General features: G+C 41.0%; 1 protein-coding gene across 1 annotated transcript in view; it reads left to right on the forward strand.

The window, feature by feature from the left end:
• Positions 1–519: 519 nt before the first annotated feature.
• The window catches only part of TTC27 (tetratricopeptide repeat domain 27), a 138176-nt gene continuing 125635 nt past the window's right edge, over positions 520–13060 (forward strand). The window contains exons 1-5 of the mRNA XM_015428173.1: positions 520–758; positions 2253–2436; positions 5336–5465; positions 6861–7001; positions 12329–12431. Of these exons, the coding sequence (XP_015283659.1) occupies positions 668–758; positions 2253–2436; positions 5336–5465; positions 6861–7001; positions 12329–12431 (649 nt within the window). The 5' untranslated portion in view covers positions 520–667. The remainder of the gene's footprint in view (positions 759–2252; positions 2437–5335; positions 5466–6860; positions 7002–12328; positions 12432–13060) is intronic.

Below are 13060 nucleotides of genomic sequence, written 5' to 3' on the forward strand. Positions count from 1 at the left end.
CAGTTCGAAAGCAAGAAATTGCAAGTAGATAAATAGGTACCACTTCGGTGGGAAGGGAACAGCGTTCCGTGCGCGTTGGTGTTTAGTCATGCCGGCCACATGACCACGGAAACGTCTTCGGACAGCGCTGGCTCTTCGGCTTTGAAACGGAGATGAGCACCGCAACCCTAGAGTCGGATTCGACTGGCTTTCGAGCAAGGGCACCTTTACCTTTACCTAGAATAAACTAGGCTACAGATTGGAACCAGTCCGTCGAGAGAGAGTAGTAATGCCCCGCCCATCCCAGCATCACGCCGGCGAACGTGACGGCTCGCGGCATACCAAGCGATCTGTTTTGGGCGTTCTTAAGAGCCGCACACGACTCGGCGGCCTCTTGCACGTGAGACCCGAGCGCCCTCTTTCCTCCCTCGGCGCAAGAAGAAGACTTCCGCCAGTAGTACTGAGGCCTTAGGTGTTAACTACGCACGCGTTATCTCCTTCCTATGTTCCCAGCTTCCTTAGTGTGGCTGTCATGGCGGCTCCCAGAGGCCGGCAGTTGCACATGGGTTAGGCTGGGCAGAGGACAGAAGGTCTCGTCACGCATTGAAGGAAGTGGCTGTAGAGCCAACAACAGCTTCGTCGTTTGTGCCGCTACATCTGGGGGCATCTGAGGGGGCGCGCCGGGAAAATGAGAGCGCTGGAGCGGGTCCTGCTGAGGGGCTTTCCCAGCGCAGCGGAGTCACCGCGCTGGAAACAGAACGAGGCGGCTTCGGCTGCAGGTAAGGCGAGCGGAGCCAGATGGGGCTGAATGGACCTCTCGCTTCCTTTCTTCTTAGCAGGAATAGTTACGTGCACGCACACGTTTATTGGTTTGTTTGCCGAAGTTTTATTTATTTATTGAAAACATTTATTAGCCGCTTTCCCCCCCTTCGCGGAACTCAAGGAAGCTTACTCGTTATGTTTTTTGGATGGATGAGGTGGGAAGAGATGTGCTGGCCCCTTGGGCGAAATTTCTTGTGTGATCTGGTTACGGGGTTGCTTTCTTATATAAAATTTGTTGCGCTGCGAGGAAGCTGTTGGTCGGATCGGGTGGCACTGGTAAGCGTCCGGTATTGGAGCTGGTGGCTGGACTGTCGGCAAGGCATGGACGGAGTTGTTGGCCAAACAGAATGAGCGGTAGCTCATGTCTGCCCGTTCAAAGCATTGCATTCTTTCTGCTCAGGACTAATATATCCCGTGGGTGAGCGGTGCAAATCAACTAGTAGGTTTTAGGATTACTATGTGCACATTTCCCTCCATCCTCTGTAGTGATGGGTTCTGTGCTGAGACTCTGTGGTTGTCGTTTGTTACACCTTAGGGTGTTTGTGAGACTCTTTGTAACCCCCCTCCCATGACTGATATTCTTGTTGTTTCCGCTATGATTAAATTTTAATATTGTTTTGAAGCTGTTGCCCTAGAAACAATAATGAGCTTTAGGTACATGCATAACTGTGAAATCTTTTGTACCTACGGATCACAGGTGTGCCCTCAACTGGATGGCCCAGGCTAGCCTGATCTCATCAGATCTCAGAAGTTAAGCAGGGTTGGCGCTGTACAGTATTTGGATGAGAGGCCACCAAGGACATCTGGGGTTGCTATGCAGAGGCAGGCAATAGCAAACCACCTGTGAATGTCTCTTGCCTCGAAATCCCTACAAGATTACCATAAATTGGCTGCAATTTGACGGCACTTTCCGCCACAACCATGCTCATGGTTGCACTATATTGTATCAAGATAAACAACTGCATGGTGAAGTACCTTGACCTATCATTTTCTGTATAGGCTTGTTATAATATCCCCTAACATGGAGATGATAATGACTATCAGGCTACACTTCTAAGACAGTGCAACTTTTACTTTATTTGAGAATTCTGGGGAAAGAACGGCTGAGAAGCTGATTATTCAGATTATTCTAATGCAGCCTTGTTGCTTAGTGATGTATCCACTGAAACTGCAACTTCAAAACAATCCAGTACACTGAAATAATTCTTAAGACTGTTTTGAGTGTTAACAGCAAATGGAATGACATGATGTTTATTACATTTGAAAACTAACTACCTTCTTTTTGGGATGTCTGCAGAATCACATATGAATGGTATTTTAATACATACTGTAACAAATATGTATTATTGGAAATTATATGACATTCCTTTGTTCTGGTATGAGATCTTATTTGATGTGAAAACTGCTATTTGGGGTGTTCTTAAGAATTTCAATGTTCTACTTGATTTCAGAAAGTGGGTCCTTGTTGCAGTTGCTGTTGGAAGGAAATTATGAAGCCATCTTGTTAAGTGAAGCAGTTCAGAATATCTTCACAGTACCTGCAGCAACCAAAGAAGAGAAGTTTGACAGCTATTTAGAAAAACAGATTCAAGCTTATCTGGACTCTTCTTCTGTAGATGTTGATAGTGTGGAAAGGTAAATATAATTTTTATTTGTAAAGGAATCCTTAAACGTGGGAGTAGTTTAACTTATTCCGTGGTCTTGTGATGAAGAGTTCTGCGTGAGTAAGTGAGGGTGGTGGTGGTACAAACACAGATAGCAATTGCAGTCAGTACACATCGAGAGGCTGAAGAATGAAGCAAGGACTGGTTGTTTTAACTGATGATAGAAATGTTACAGAGAAAAGTTAGAGACAAAAACATATTGCTGGCAGTAGGAGATTTAATCTACACCTTTTAGTTACATTTGTTTGAAGGTGAAAATATCTCTGACGTATTCAAAAGATCCTTCACTAAGAGTTCTTTTTTAGGCTCCATGTTTTGCATAAAATTCATAGTTTGATGTTTCTATGACAACTGTGAGAATGATTTGAACTTGATAACAGACATAGCTGATAAGTATCTAGTAAGATCAAATCCATAACCTAATTGCAGTGTTCACAGCAATTTTATTCGTCAGCTTTAGGATAACTGCATAAGTTTGCTGTGGGATTTGCTTATGAAATATTCAAAAGGCCGCATTTATGCCTCTCATTTTCTTATATGCCTTTTCATACTAGTATCTCCTTACTACCACCAAATAGAAGGACGCAGGAAGATTATAAAGATCAAATGAACTGCTGTATTTGTCTTCTGACAAAACCGTAGATACACAAATTTGGGGTTACTTTAGAATCTGTGCTGCAGCCACTTGCAGTGGTGAAGAGGAAAGCTACTATTCAGTTAACATTTTTAAAATTTAAGCTGGCCTCCCTACTCCTACTACATAAGACCATCACGGCTCAGCGTTGGCCCACTTATTTTCCTGTCTGTAGAAACTGGAATTAAATGCATTGCACTGTCAATCTTAAATATTTTAAAGTGGTTTTATTGTATTATTTTAGATTATTTTATATTTATTGTTGTGAGCTGCCATGAGCCCATTCGCGGAAAGGGTGTGGTGTAAATTGAAATAATAAGTAAATAAATAAATTGTTGCTAATATTTTTGTAACTGCTGAGAACGTCAATATCATGTTCTTGAGGTAGGAGTATTTGTTTAAAAGTTTCCTGGGAAAGCCCAGACAAAAAAAGCAGAAAAAGGGGGAAAGATGTCAAAAGAAAAACACAGAAAAGAAAACAGGATGCTTGAACTTCCGGTTTTGGCGACTTGCTGGATGGACATGCTCCATCGTGCTCTGATGTGAGCGGCCTGTTATCATGGTGGATGGGAGGGGTCCCGAATAACTTTGGGCCCCTGAGAGGCCTTGTAGCGGGTTCACAGCCTGGAGTGCGAGGGGTGCCTCTTCCAAGGTGACAGCTGAGGAATTGAGGCTCCCCTTTGTCCCGATAGGTCCTGCCACCGTGAGCCCAGTATGGGAGTATTAGAGGCGCACACTGGACGAGCGAGCGAAGGATCTAAAGCGTGTCTGCTCTACCCACCTCTTGAAATTAACGTCGGAAAGAACTGTGAGTTTAAGCGGAAAATGGCACCAAAGCCCCATGTGAACTCGGGGGGGGGGGAGTTGACATCCCTACCCTGGAAAAACACTGATTTCTGAGTGAAAGCGAGGGACAGAAAGGCTGTTTGGACTGGAAAAGCTCTAATCTAGCTGAATACAGTGCAGAGTAAGCGAAAGAGAATAAAATAGACAGTCTTTCAGAATGATTGAACGAACCTTCTCTTTTGTAAATAATGTCACAGTGAGGAGGGAAAATGGCGGAGAGGAAGAATAAACTTTCCACAGGAACTGCCAACTCAGCCACCTCAACCTCTAAACCGGAAGCAGCTACTGACTTTCCAAACATGTTGGCTACAGCGCTGTGCCCCCCACTGGACCAGATGACTAATCTCAACAGTAAATTTGATGCTCTCCAAAATCAGTTGAAATACACTGTCACAAAACCAGAAGAAACTGAAAAGGCAGTTAAACAAGTTGATGCTAAGGCAATTGTGATAAATCAGAAACTGGATGTCATGGAAAAAGAGCGGATCTCTGACAAGGATCAGCTGCTACAGCTACAAATGGAGAAATCACTTTATGTCCTGAGGTTCCAGGGTATCCCAGAACAGAAGGGAGAGAACTTAAAAGGGATTTTGAGCGAAGCATTGGCACCAGTGACAGACCTTAAAGCAGAAATTATTCAAAGAGACATCGATTTGGTTTATCGAACCTATCCAGAATACATCAAGAAAAATAAACTGCCTGGTGAAGTATTTGTTAAGTTAAGCAGAGGATAACAACCAAACAGATGAAAAGAGTGAACATGAGTTGGAAAGCAGTGGAAGTACTTCTGGCAGTCCCTTGGAAGACTCTGATTCTGAAAAAGCAGTAGCAGCTCCTAAAATCCTCAAAGTAAAACTGAAATATGATAAATACAAGCGATAAAGAACATGATGTTTAGCTTAAAGCTGAAAGTCTTTTAGATAATGGAACCAGGATGCACCTAGTTTGGCTAATTGTGATTTAATTCATTTATTTTGGAAATAACTATATACAATAACATTCTTTTCATGTAATACCTTTAAAGGTGGGAAGACTTAAATGATACTTATATGTAACATGATCCTTGCTTTAGCTTTATATTTTATGTATAGTTTAGTCTCCCATATTTCCCCACCCTTTGTAGTTTTGTAGTGAAAAGCAATGAAAAAGAGGGAAACTCTTTTCAGCCACCCTGAGCCTGCGTGTGGGGAGGACGGGATATAAATGGAATGAAATAAAAAAATAATAAATATTTATTTGCGTGTACAGAGCTGTACACATTTAATTTGTTGAGTTTTCTGTCTGCCACGTGGAAAACGCTTAACAGAAGCAGCAAGTATTTTAAAAGGTCTTATATATTTTTGTGTACTAATACTTTCTACCTGTACAATAGCGTTATTTTATTTTGCAGGCAAAGTGTGGTGTTTCTGCTTGGTGTGGGGAGTTTGCAGTTGTTTGTTCAGAGCAACTGGACTGGCCCTCCTGTTGAATTGCAGCCCCAGGACTTCCTGCCCTCTGAATTACTACAACAATATACCAAGGTACCTTCTCCTCCGCAACCCAAATTGCACACGTGCTGTTTTTGGTTCATTAGTATTTGAGCTGTGCTGTCTCTATCACTAGAGAGGAGTGATTGATGCTCTGGCAAAGGAGTCAGTGCATAATCCTCTGAATTTGTTACAGTATGATACCTGCTAAGCTGTACTGCCTTTCTAAAGGACCTATGTATGATTTTATTAATACCAGTTACAGTCCAGCTAAAATGAAGTACTTTTATATTATATTAATGTTAGTGCATTATCTGGTAGGCTTTTTATCCCATGTGCATGGGATGAGTCAGGGTTTGTAAAACTTTTTGGGAAAAGGACATAAGCGTTAATTTCAGCAGTGTGCTCTGAACTATCTATACTACAGACTCACAAAAGTTTAATAGACATTTCCTCTCATTGGGAAACTGTAGTGGGGCTCCCTAATGGAGAATTCTCAGCACTCTCACAGGCGTCAGCTCCTGGATTTCTTTTGGGAGAACTTGTTGTGATTACCAGATTATGAAGCCAAGACAACTTAGTGCTGTAGAGAGATGCTTTTTTGACACTCAGCAAGGTTGAAAGCAAAACTTCCAGCTTAAGCCTATTCCACTGGATCTCTTCACATAAACATTTTTATGAACTTCCACTCTGTTGTCATCCTACTCATATTTTTGCAAGCATTTTGTTCGTGTTGTTTTAACTTTGGTTCCAACCCACAGAGGCTGTATATACAACTTGTTCTCTTTAAGAACAGCCTATTCTCTTTAAGAAAGAAGTTTGCCACCTTAGCTATTGGAGAACTGCTTGGCATGCAGAAGGTCCCAGGTGCAGTCCCTGGTGTCTCCAGTCACATGGATTAAATAGTAGATGATGTGAAAGCCCTGCACCTGACATCATAAAGAGCTGCTGCCAGTCTTAAGTAGACATTACTTACCTTGGTGGATGAATGGTCTGATTCATTATAAGGACATTAAGCCACTAGGTGGGTGGGGGGCTGTAGTGAGGAGCAATTTTGTGAAATGGTCCTCACCTCACCCTTGTGCCAGTGGAAAGCTTGGCAGAAGAAGCTCATCCAAGAGCAGTTTAAAATCTGGCTAAAAGCAGTCAGATTGCCATGCAGTAATGGGAAAAAGGAAAATAATATAAACACCGTTACAGTCCAGAGGTCTAGGTGAACAGGACAGAGCTTATTTGACATCCAGTAGAAAACACAGAAGATGTGGATATTCCATAATTGTGGTGCAACTACAAAAAAGTCCCTGATGGTTTTATGTAACTAGTAGACTCTTCTTGCATGACATCTGGGTAGTATGCATTTTTAACAACAGAATAAAGAAGATTGGAATAAAGTTCAGCCTGCTTTGTTCTGTCTTTGCCTAAAGTGAGTCTCATGCTTTCCCCTTCCAGGCCGGTGTACTGTCTGCAGCTATTCTGAGCATGCTGGTTCTAGATGGTGAATCAGTCTATAGTCTGACCTCCCATGCTGTCTTGCTGATGCTAGCTAGAGCAGTGCTTGTAAATTCAAGACATAAGCTTGAAGCTGTTCAGGTAAGACAAAAACACAGAGAACTTAATTCTGATTTCCAGATTTAAGTTGATTCATATTCACTCTGTTTCTTCCATTTCCTCAATGAAGTTTTTTGTTACAGTTTTTTTAAAAAATCTGCATCTTTTGACACTTTAGATGGTTGTCATGGTATCACATAATAGCCAGAACATGAGTGGTTCTGAGGAACTGAGTGGATTCCAGACTTTTGTGATTCATAGATCAACAGCATCTAACCTGAGAAGCTAGGAGCCATATTGCTGTAGTGGGAAAAGTGTGGAGTCCCGGAATAAAGTAACTAAAGGTGCTGAGCTGTAGTCAAGAAGCTGGTCAGAAGAGAGCAGGAAGGCAAGGCAAAGACTTAGTTGCACAGGAGCTGCAGGAGAAGGACCCTATTCAGCTGAAAGTCTCCTTTTCTGCTTCTCCTGGGGCACCAGTTGCAAACTGAGTATGAGTGTTTTGCTTGTCGTCCTGTTCCTTTCTTGCCTTTTGGTGCATCTTTTTCAGGTTTTTCTTCATGCCTCATTGACTTGTTCCTAGGTTCATACCAAATTTTGCTTCTCCACGTTTCTTGGCTTCTTCTAGATTGTGCTTGCCTTTGATCTTGCTGTCCATAAAATGTCCTCCAAAGGGTCCTTGTCTTGGGGAGTTCTGATATTTTTAAAACCATTATCTTGGGAGGTGGAGAGGAGGCGGGATTTCTTCCAAGCTGTGTCAGTGTGTACACACCACCTTTTAAAATGTTTCTTAGCAACTCTGAGAGACAAATAAACTGCCAAAGACAGCTATGGTGCTGTGGGTGAATGTGGATTCATTCACTGGAGCCCTGCAGTCACACAATTCTCCATGACAAGATGAGAGACTGAACAAGCAAAGGTGCCTCAGGCCAATCCATTGATAAACCAGTGGCCATTTAAACAGCTGCTTTGGCAAGGACACTCAGAAGGAGAGTAGTACAGGATACCTGTACCACCTCAAGACTTGCAGTACTCAGTCAGGCAATCTTTGAAATCTCACCTCACGAACAGAGTGATGTAATTCCCAGGCAAAGTCCTCTTTGAAGCCAGCTTCAGTCAACTGGCTGACTATGCACAAAGGAACTGAGCAAGGCTAGATGGCTCTCTTTCCAGTGTTCAATAAAGAAAAAGTGGGCTCCAACGGTCACTCCCTTCCCTTCACAGAAGGCTGTCACAGAGCTGCCTTCTCCCTTAAGAGGGCACCATTCAGAATAATTGAAAGAACCTCTGCCTTTTTTTTGGTCAGAAACAACAATGAAAGCACAAGCCACATTAGAACAACCAATAATAATTGAAGAAATACTAAAGGCAACACAATGTACAGTACAAACACCCAAAATATACTTTTTGTGGAAGGGTGTGGAAAAACATTTATATATCAAACCTTGACACGTATCTTATTAGGGCAAGGGAAAAAATGCATTGCTGTAGCTTGGACAGGGATAGCAGCCATGTTACTTAAAGGAGGATGAACAGTACATAGTTTATATTACCACTAGTTCTAACAGAAAATTCTGTATCAGCTCTATCTACTAACATTAAAGAAGCCAAAGATATTCAGGAAACATTAAGTCTATAGGATGAGGCTTCTATGACATCAGCAAATGCTCTTATGATAATACACAGATTACTAAAAGACCTCATGCAAACCAACATACCCTTTGGAGTAAAAGTAATTTTATTAGGTAATGATTGCAGACCAATTTTACCAGTTGTACCATGCTCATCAAGCCAGACAACAATACAAAAGACAAGCTTGCTTTGGTCACTTTTCAAAATAATTTAAAATCAAGTATGAGAGCACAATCAGATAACACCTTTGTGCAATATGGCTTACAAGTGGGAAATGGAACTAGTGCAAACAACCATATCAAATTGTGCAATAAGACTACAACAGTGCTTAACAACTGACATAATAACAGTAGTCTATGGAATTACTTTCACAGCACAATCCATTCTTCATCATTCACTGTCTGTAATCCTAGCTCCAAAAATGAGCACTGTGATTATATTAATGCCACTATAATTTCTAAAATGGATGGAGAAAGTAAAACTTACTATAGTGTAGATGAAGTAAAGTCAGAAGAAGTTGGTGAAATAATGAAATACCCCACAGAATTTTTAAACTCATTGGATAGTAGAGGATTATCTCCATACAAACTAACACTGAAAACAGAAGCAATAGAAATTTCGCTGAGAAACTTAAAGCCAAAACATGGATTGATGAATGGCACCCGTCTACAAATATTGAATATATTTAAAAATAGCATGTATGTCAAAATAGTAACAGGTGAAGCAGCTGGACAAACTCTTATACTACCAAGAATCAATTTAATACTAACAAATACAACATTTCCTTTCGTGCTACAAAGACAACAATTTCCAATAAAACTAGCCTTTGCAATTACGACTAATAAATGCCAAGGCCAAACATTGCAAAATGTAGGCATCTGCTTAAAGGAACCAGTCTTCATCCATGGACAATTATATGTTGCTATGTCTAGAGCTGCGGTGGCTCAAGTGGTTAAGACGCTGAACTGCAGGTTGTGGAAGGTCAGTAGTTCAGCGGTTCAAGACCCGGGTGCCGCAAGACAGGGTGAGCTCCTGTCTCTAGTTCCAGCTCCTGCCAACGTAGCAGTTCGAAAGCAAGAAATTGCAAGTAGATAAATAGGGACCACTTCGGTGGGAAGGTAACAGCGTTCCATGCGCCTTGGTGTTTAGTCATGCCGGCCACATGACCACGGAAACGTCTTCGGACAGCGCTGGCTCTTCGGCTTTGAAACGGAGATGAGCACTGCAACCCTAGAGTCGGATTCGACTGGCTTTCGAGCAAGGGAACCTTTACCTTTTATGTCTAGAGTAAAATGCTTTGAAAATGTAAAAATCCAAGTTTGCAGCACTCCAATCCAAGGATATCTTAGAAATGAAGAAATAACATTAATGTGGTATTCAAAGAAATACTTTAATTAAAAGCAACAATAACAAAAATTACAAGAAACAGAAGAATACAGAAATGAAAAAGAAATGTGACACTTAGAATTAACACATACACAAACACACAAAACCAACAAGGAAACAAAATAAAAAGATTAATGCTTTGCATACATTCTGTGTACAGTATTGAGTGGGTCTCATCACATTTAGTTATTACAGCTCCTACACTGCAGTTTAAAAAGCAATCACAACTTAAACTACAACACATTACGCGACGTTTTGTTGCGGGCTCCCACTTGTGTATATATAATTGTCTAATGTGCTCATTTCTATAAATAGTACGTTAGAAAGAGACGTTTTAGAATATCTGTTAAAAAGTTACAGAGCTCCAAGTTGTATAGGCAATCTGTAGGGGAATTTTAGGGAGTCGCTCCCCCGAGGTCCGGGGAGAATGACCGCCATCACTGATCCACAAACTGGAAGTCTGTTTCCAAACATTTCAACAAGATAATGTGGTAACTGTTATGAAAGCAGCAGGTAAATCCAGTATGAACAATTAAGAGGCTTGGCCTTTGTCTACATTCAGACAGAGATCATCAACTAAAGATACAAGCTATCTCTGTCCCATAGCTTGTCCTGAAGCCAGACTGAAAAGGGTCCTTAGCACATGAGTTATCCAATATGGCCTGGTTTTGGTCCACCCCTGCTGTTTTAGTCATCTTGTCCAGAACGGGCAGATTAGAGACTAGGCAAAAGTTTGTTACATCACTTTTCTGGAGGGATCTTTTTTAAAAAATAGTGATGGATGACCATCTCTAATCATTTAAGTTTATAAGTTTTGTAGAACTTTTCAGATCAGTTAAGTTGCAAGAAGCTTGAAGCAGCACTGTCTGCTGCAGCCTCTCAAAAGATAAACTTTGAATGAATGATTCAGTTTCTTAACATTTAGAAGAAATTTGCTCTCCAATGATTGACCACAAATATAGAAATCTTTAAATGAGGGGAAAACCATGCTTTCTAAACATTGAAAATTGTTACCTTTATCTTAATAGGTAGTTAGATGAAAGTGTGAAACGGAGAATATTGGATGCCAAGTTATTGCCCAATATTTTCCATCTTGTGAATGCAGCTCTTATGACTGGATTAGGAATTTTAAGAATTCCAGAGAGTATACATGGTGTCTTTGTATGAAAGACTATTATATGGGTCTTGTTCTGCAAAGACCCATGAGTGATCATCTTTAGCTACACTTTCATTTTGAGGAGCAAGGAATTGCCACAGTGACAATTTCGTGTAACTGTACTAAGAAGGATGACTGTAGACCAAAGCAGAAATGTGTATAAGGCTAGATTTGAAGACGACGAAGAAGGTGAAGAGAAGAGATTGGAGTCTCAGAGCAGCTTACAAACTCCTTTCCCTTCCCCTCCCCTCCCCACAACAAACACCCTGTGAGGTAGATGGGGCTGAGAGAGCTCTGAGAGAACTGTCCTTAAGAAAACAGCTCTGACAGAACTATGGCTTGCCCAAGGTCATCCAGCAGCTGCAAGTGGAGGAGTGGGGAATCAAACCTGGTTCTCCCAGATTAGAGTCTGCGCACTTAACCACTACACCAAACTGGCCCAAGAGATTGGGGCTCTTAGCCATCAGGAGTCATGATGCTAAGGAAACCAATCCCCAGTCAGAATATTCATAGTTAGGATATATATGATAGTATTTGTTTGTGGTGATTTATCTGTTTAGGAGACCAGATGAAGCAGAGCCTGAGGGTAGATTAGCATCCTTATGTTGGTTTTCTGTGTGGGAAAATTTGTGCAGTATTGACCTTTTGAATTGTTGCTGAATGTAGCTTCTGTCCTTAAAAAAAAAAAAAAACACTATTAAACTTCTTTCCGGAGGAGCAGGAGGAGAATATGAGTACATATGTCCTCTTTAAAAACAAGCAACAAACATTACCTGTTCTTACTGGGCAACAATGCTACCTCTATCTATCCCTGTTCTATTATGTGGAAACTGGATTATTATTAGTGCTGATTTTCCACTGGTGATAACAGAAATACATAGTTAATTTTGTTACTTGGAAAGTTGTTGGAGACCAAATTGGCTGTATTTTGGAGCTCAGTAGCCTGTTTCTATGGAAGGGGGCCCTTTATTATCTCCTAGGGATGTCATCTTGGTCCATGCCTATCTTTGTTCATACAACTGAAGTAGTCCTTTTGTTCTGTGACTTGCTCTGAACAAGAGGCAAAAGGATTTAAGAGTAATCAAAGATTCTTTACCTTTATGATAAGGAGGTCTCATTGCTACGTGAATGCATTGTGATTAAGTGGAAATGATTATTAGAAAACAAGTGGATTTAATTCTCTCTTCCTTATTTTTAGACACTGCCTTGGTGGACTCTGCGATGTGTGAACATCCATCAGCAGTTGTTAGAAGAAAGATCACCTGAACTTTTTGCTGTTGCGCAGGCCTGCATACAGCAAGGTATATCTAAATGTAACATAAGATAGTAGTAGGTCACCAGAAATATTAGGCTGGATCCTGCAGGTATGTTCCCCTAGCAGATGTACTTTTCTGTGGGTAGGAGGAACTTTCCCCAATGCAAAATACTCTTACCTCATGGAAGGTTCCTCCCACTGGATGAAAATTCACATCTGCTTCTGGAATGGATGTGCAGGATCCTACCTATTATATTCTATGCAGATATTCATTCTTTGCTTATTTTGAAGACTGTGTGTGTGCATATTTGTTTGAATATTGCTCCTTGAATTGTCCTTTAACAGTTTCTCTTGAAAACAAATGGATTTCAGTGCACAGTGCTGTTAACTTGTAAACCCTTTGTCCATTCATCACCTGGTAATCTTTCTTTGTATTCAGAATCATGACTGTGCAATTCTGTCGGAAATGAGCAACCAACCTTGTCTTCTAAATAACTGGACTCCTATCCAGCTGAAGCTATGTACAACTTGCCCAATTCTGTCGCTTTGCACTTAATGCAACATGTATAAGAATGTCATCATTTTAAGAATAACACAATAATGTATCTGAGAAGCATAGTCCATTGTGTTTGATGTAAAATGAATTTGAAGTGACCCGCTTAAGTAATGCAATTA

This window comes from Gekko japonicus, unplaced genomic scaffold (assembly GCF_001447785.1).
Source record: "Gekko japonicus isolate JY-2015 unplaced genomic scaffold, Gekko_japonicus_V1.1 scaffold1694, whole genome shotgun sequence".
In the NCBI taxonomy this organism is placed as follows: domain Eukaryota; kingdom Metazoa; phylum Chordata; class Lepidosauria; order Squamata; family Gekkonidae; genus Gekko; species Gekko japonicus.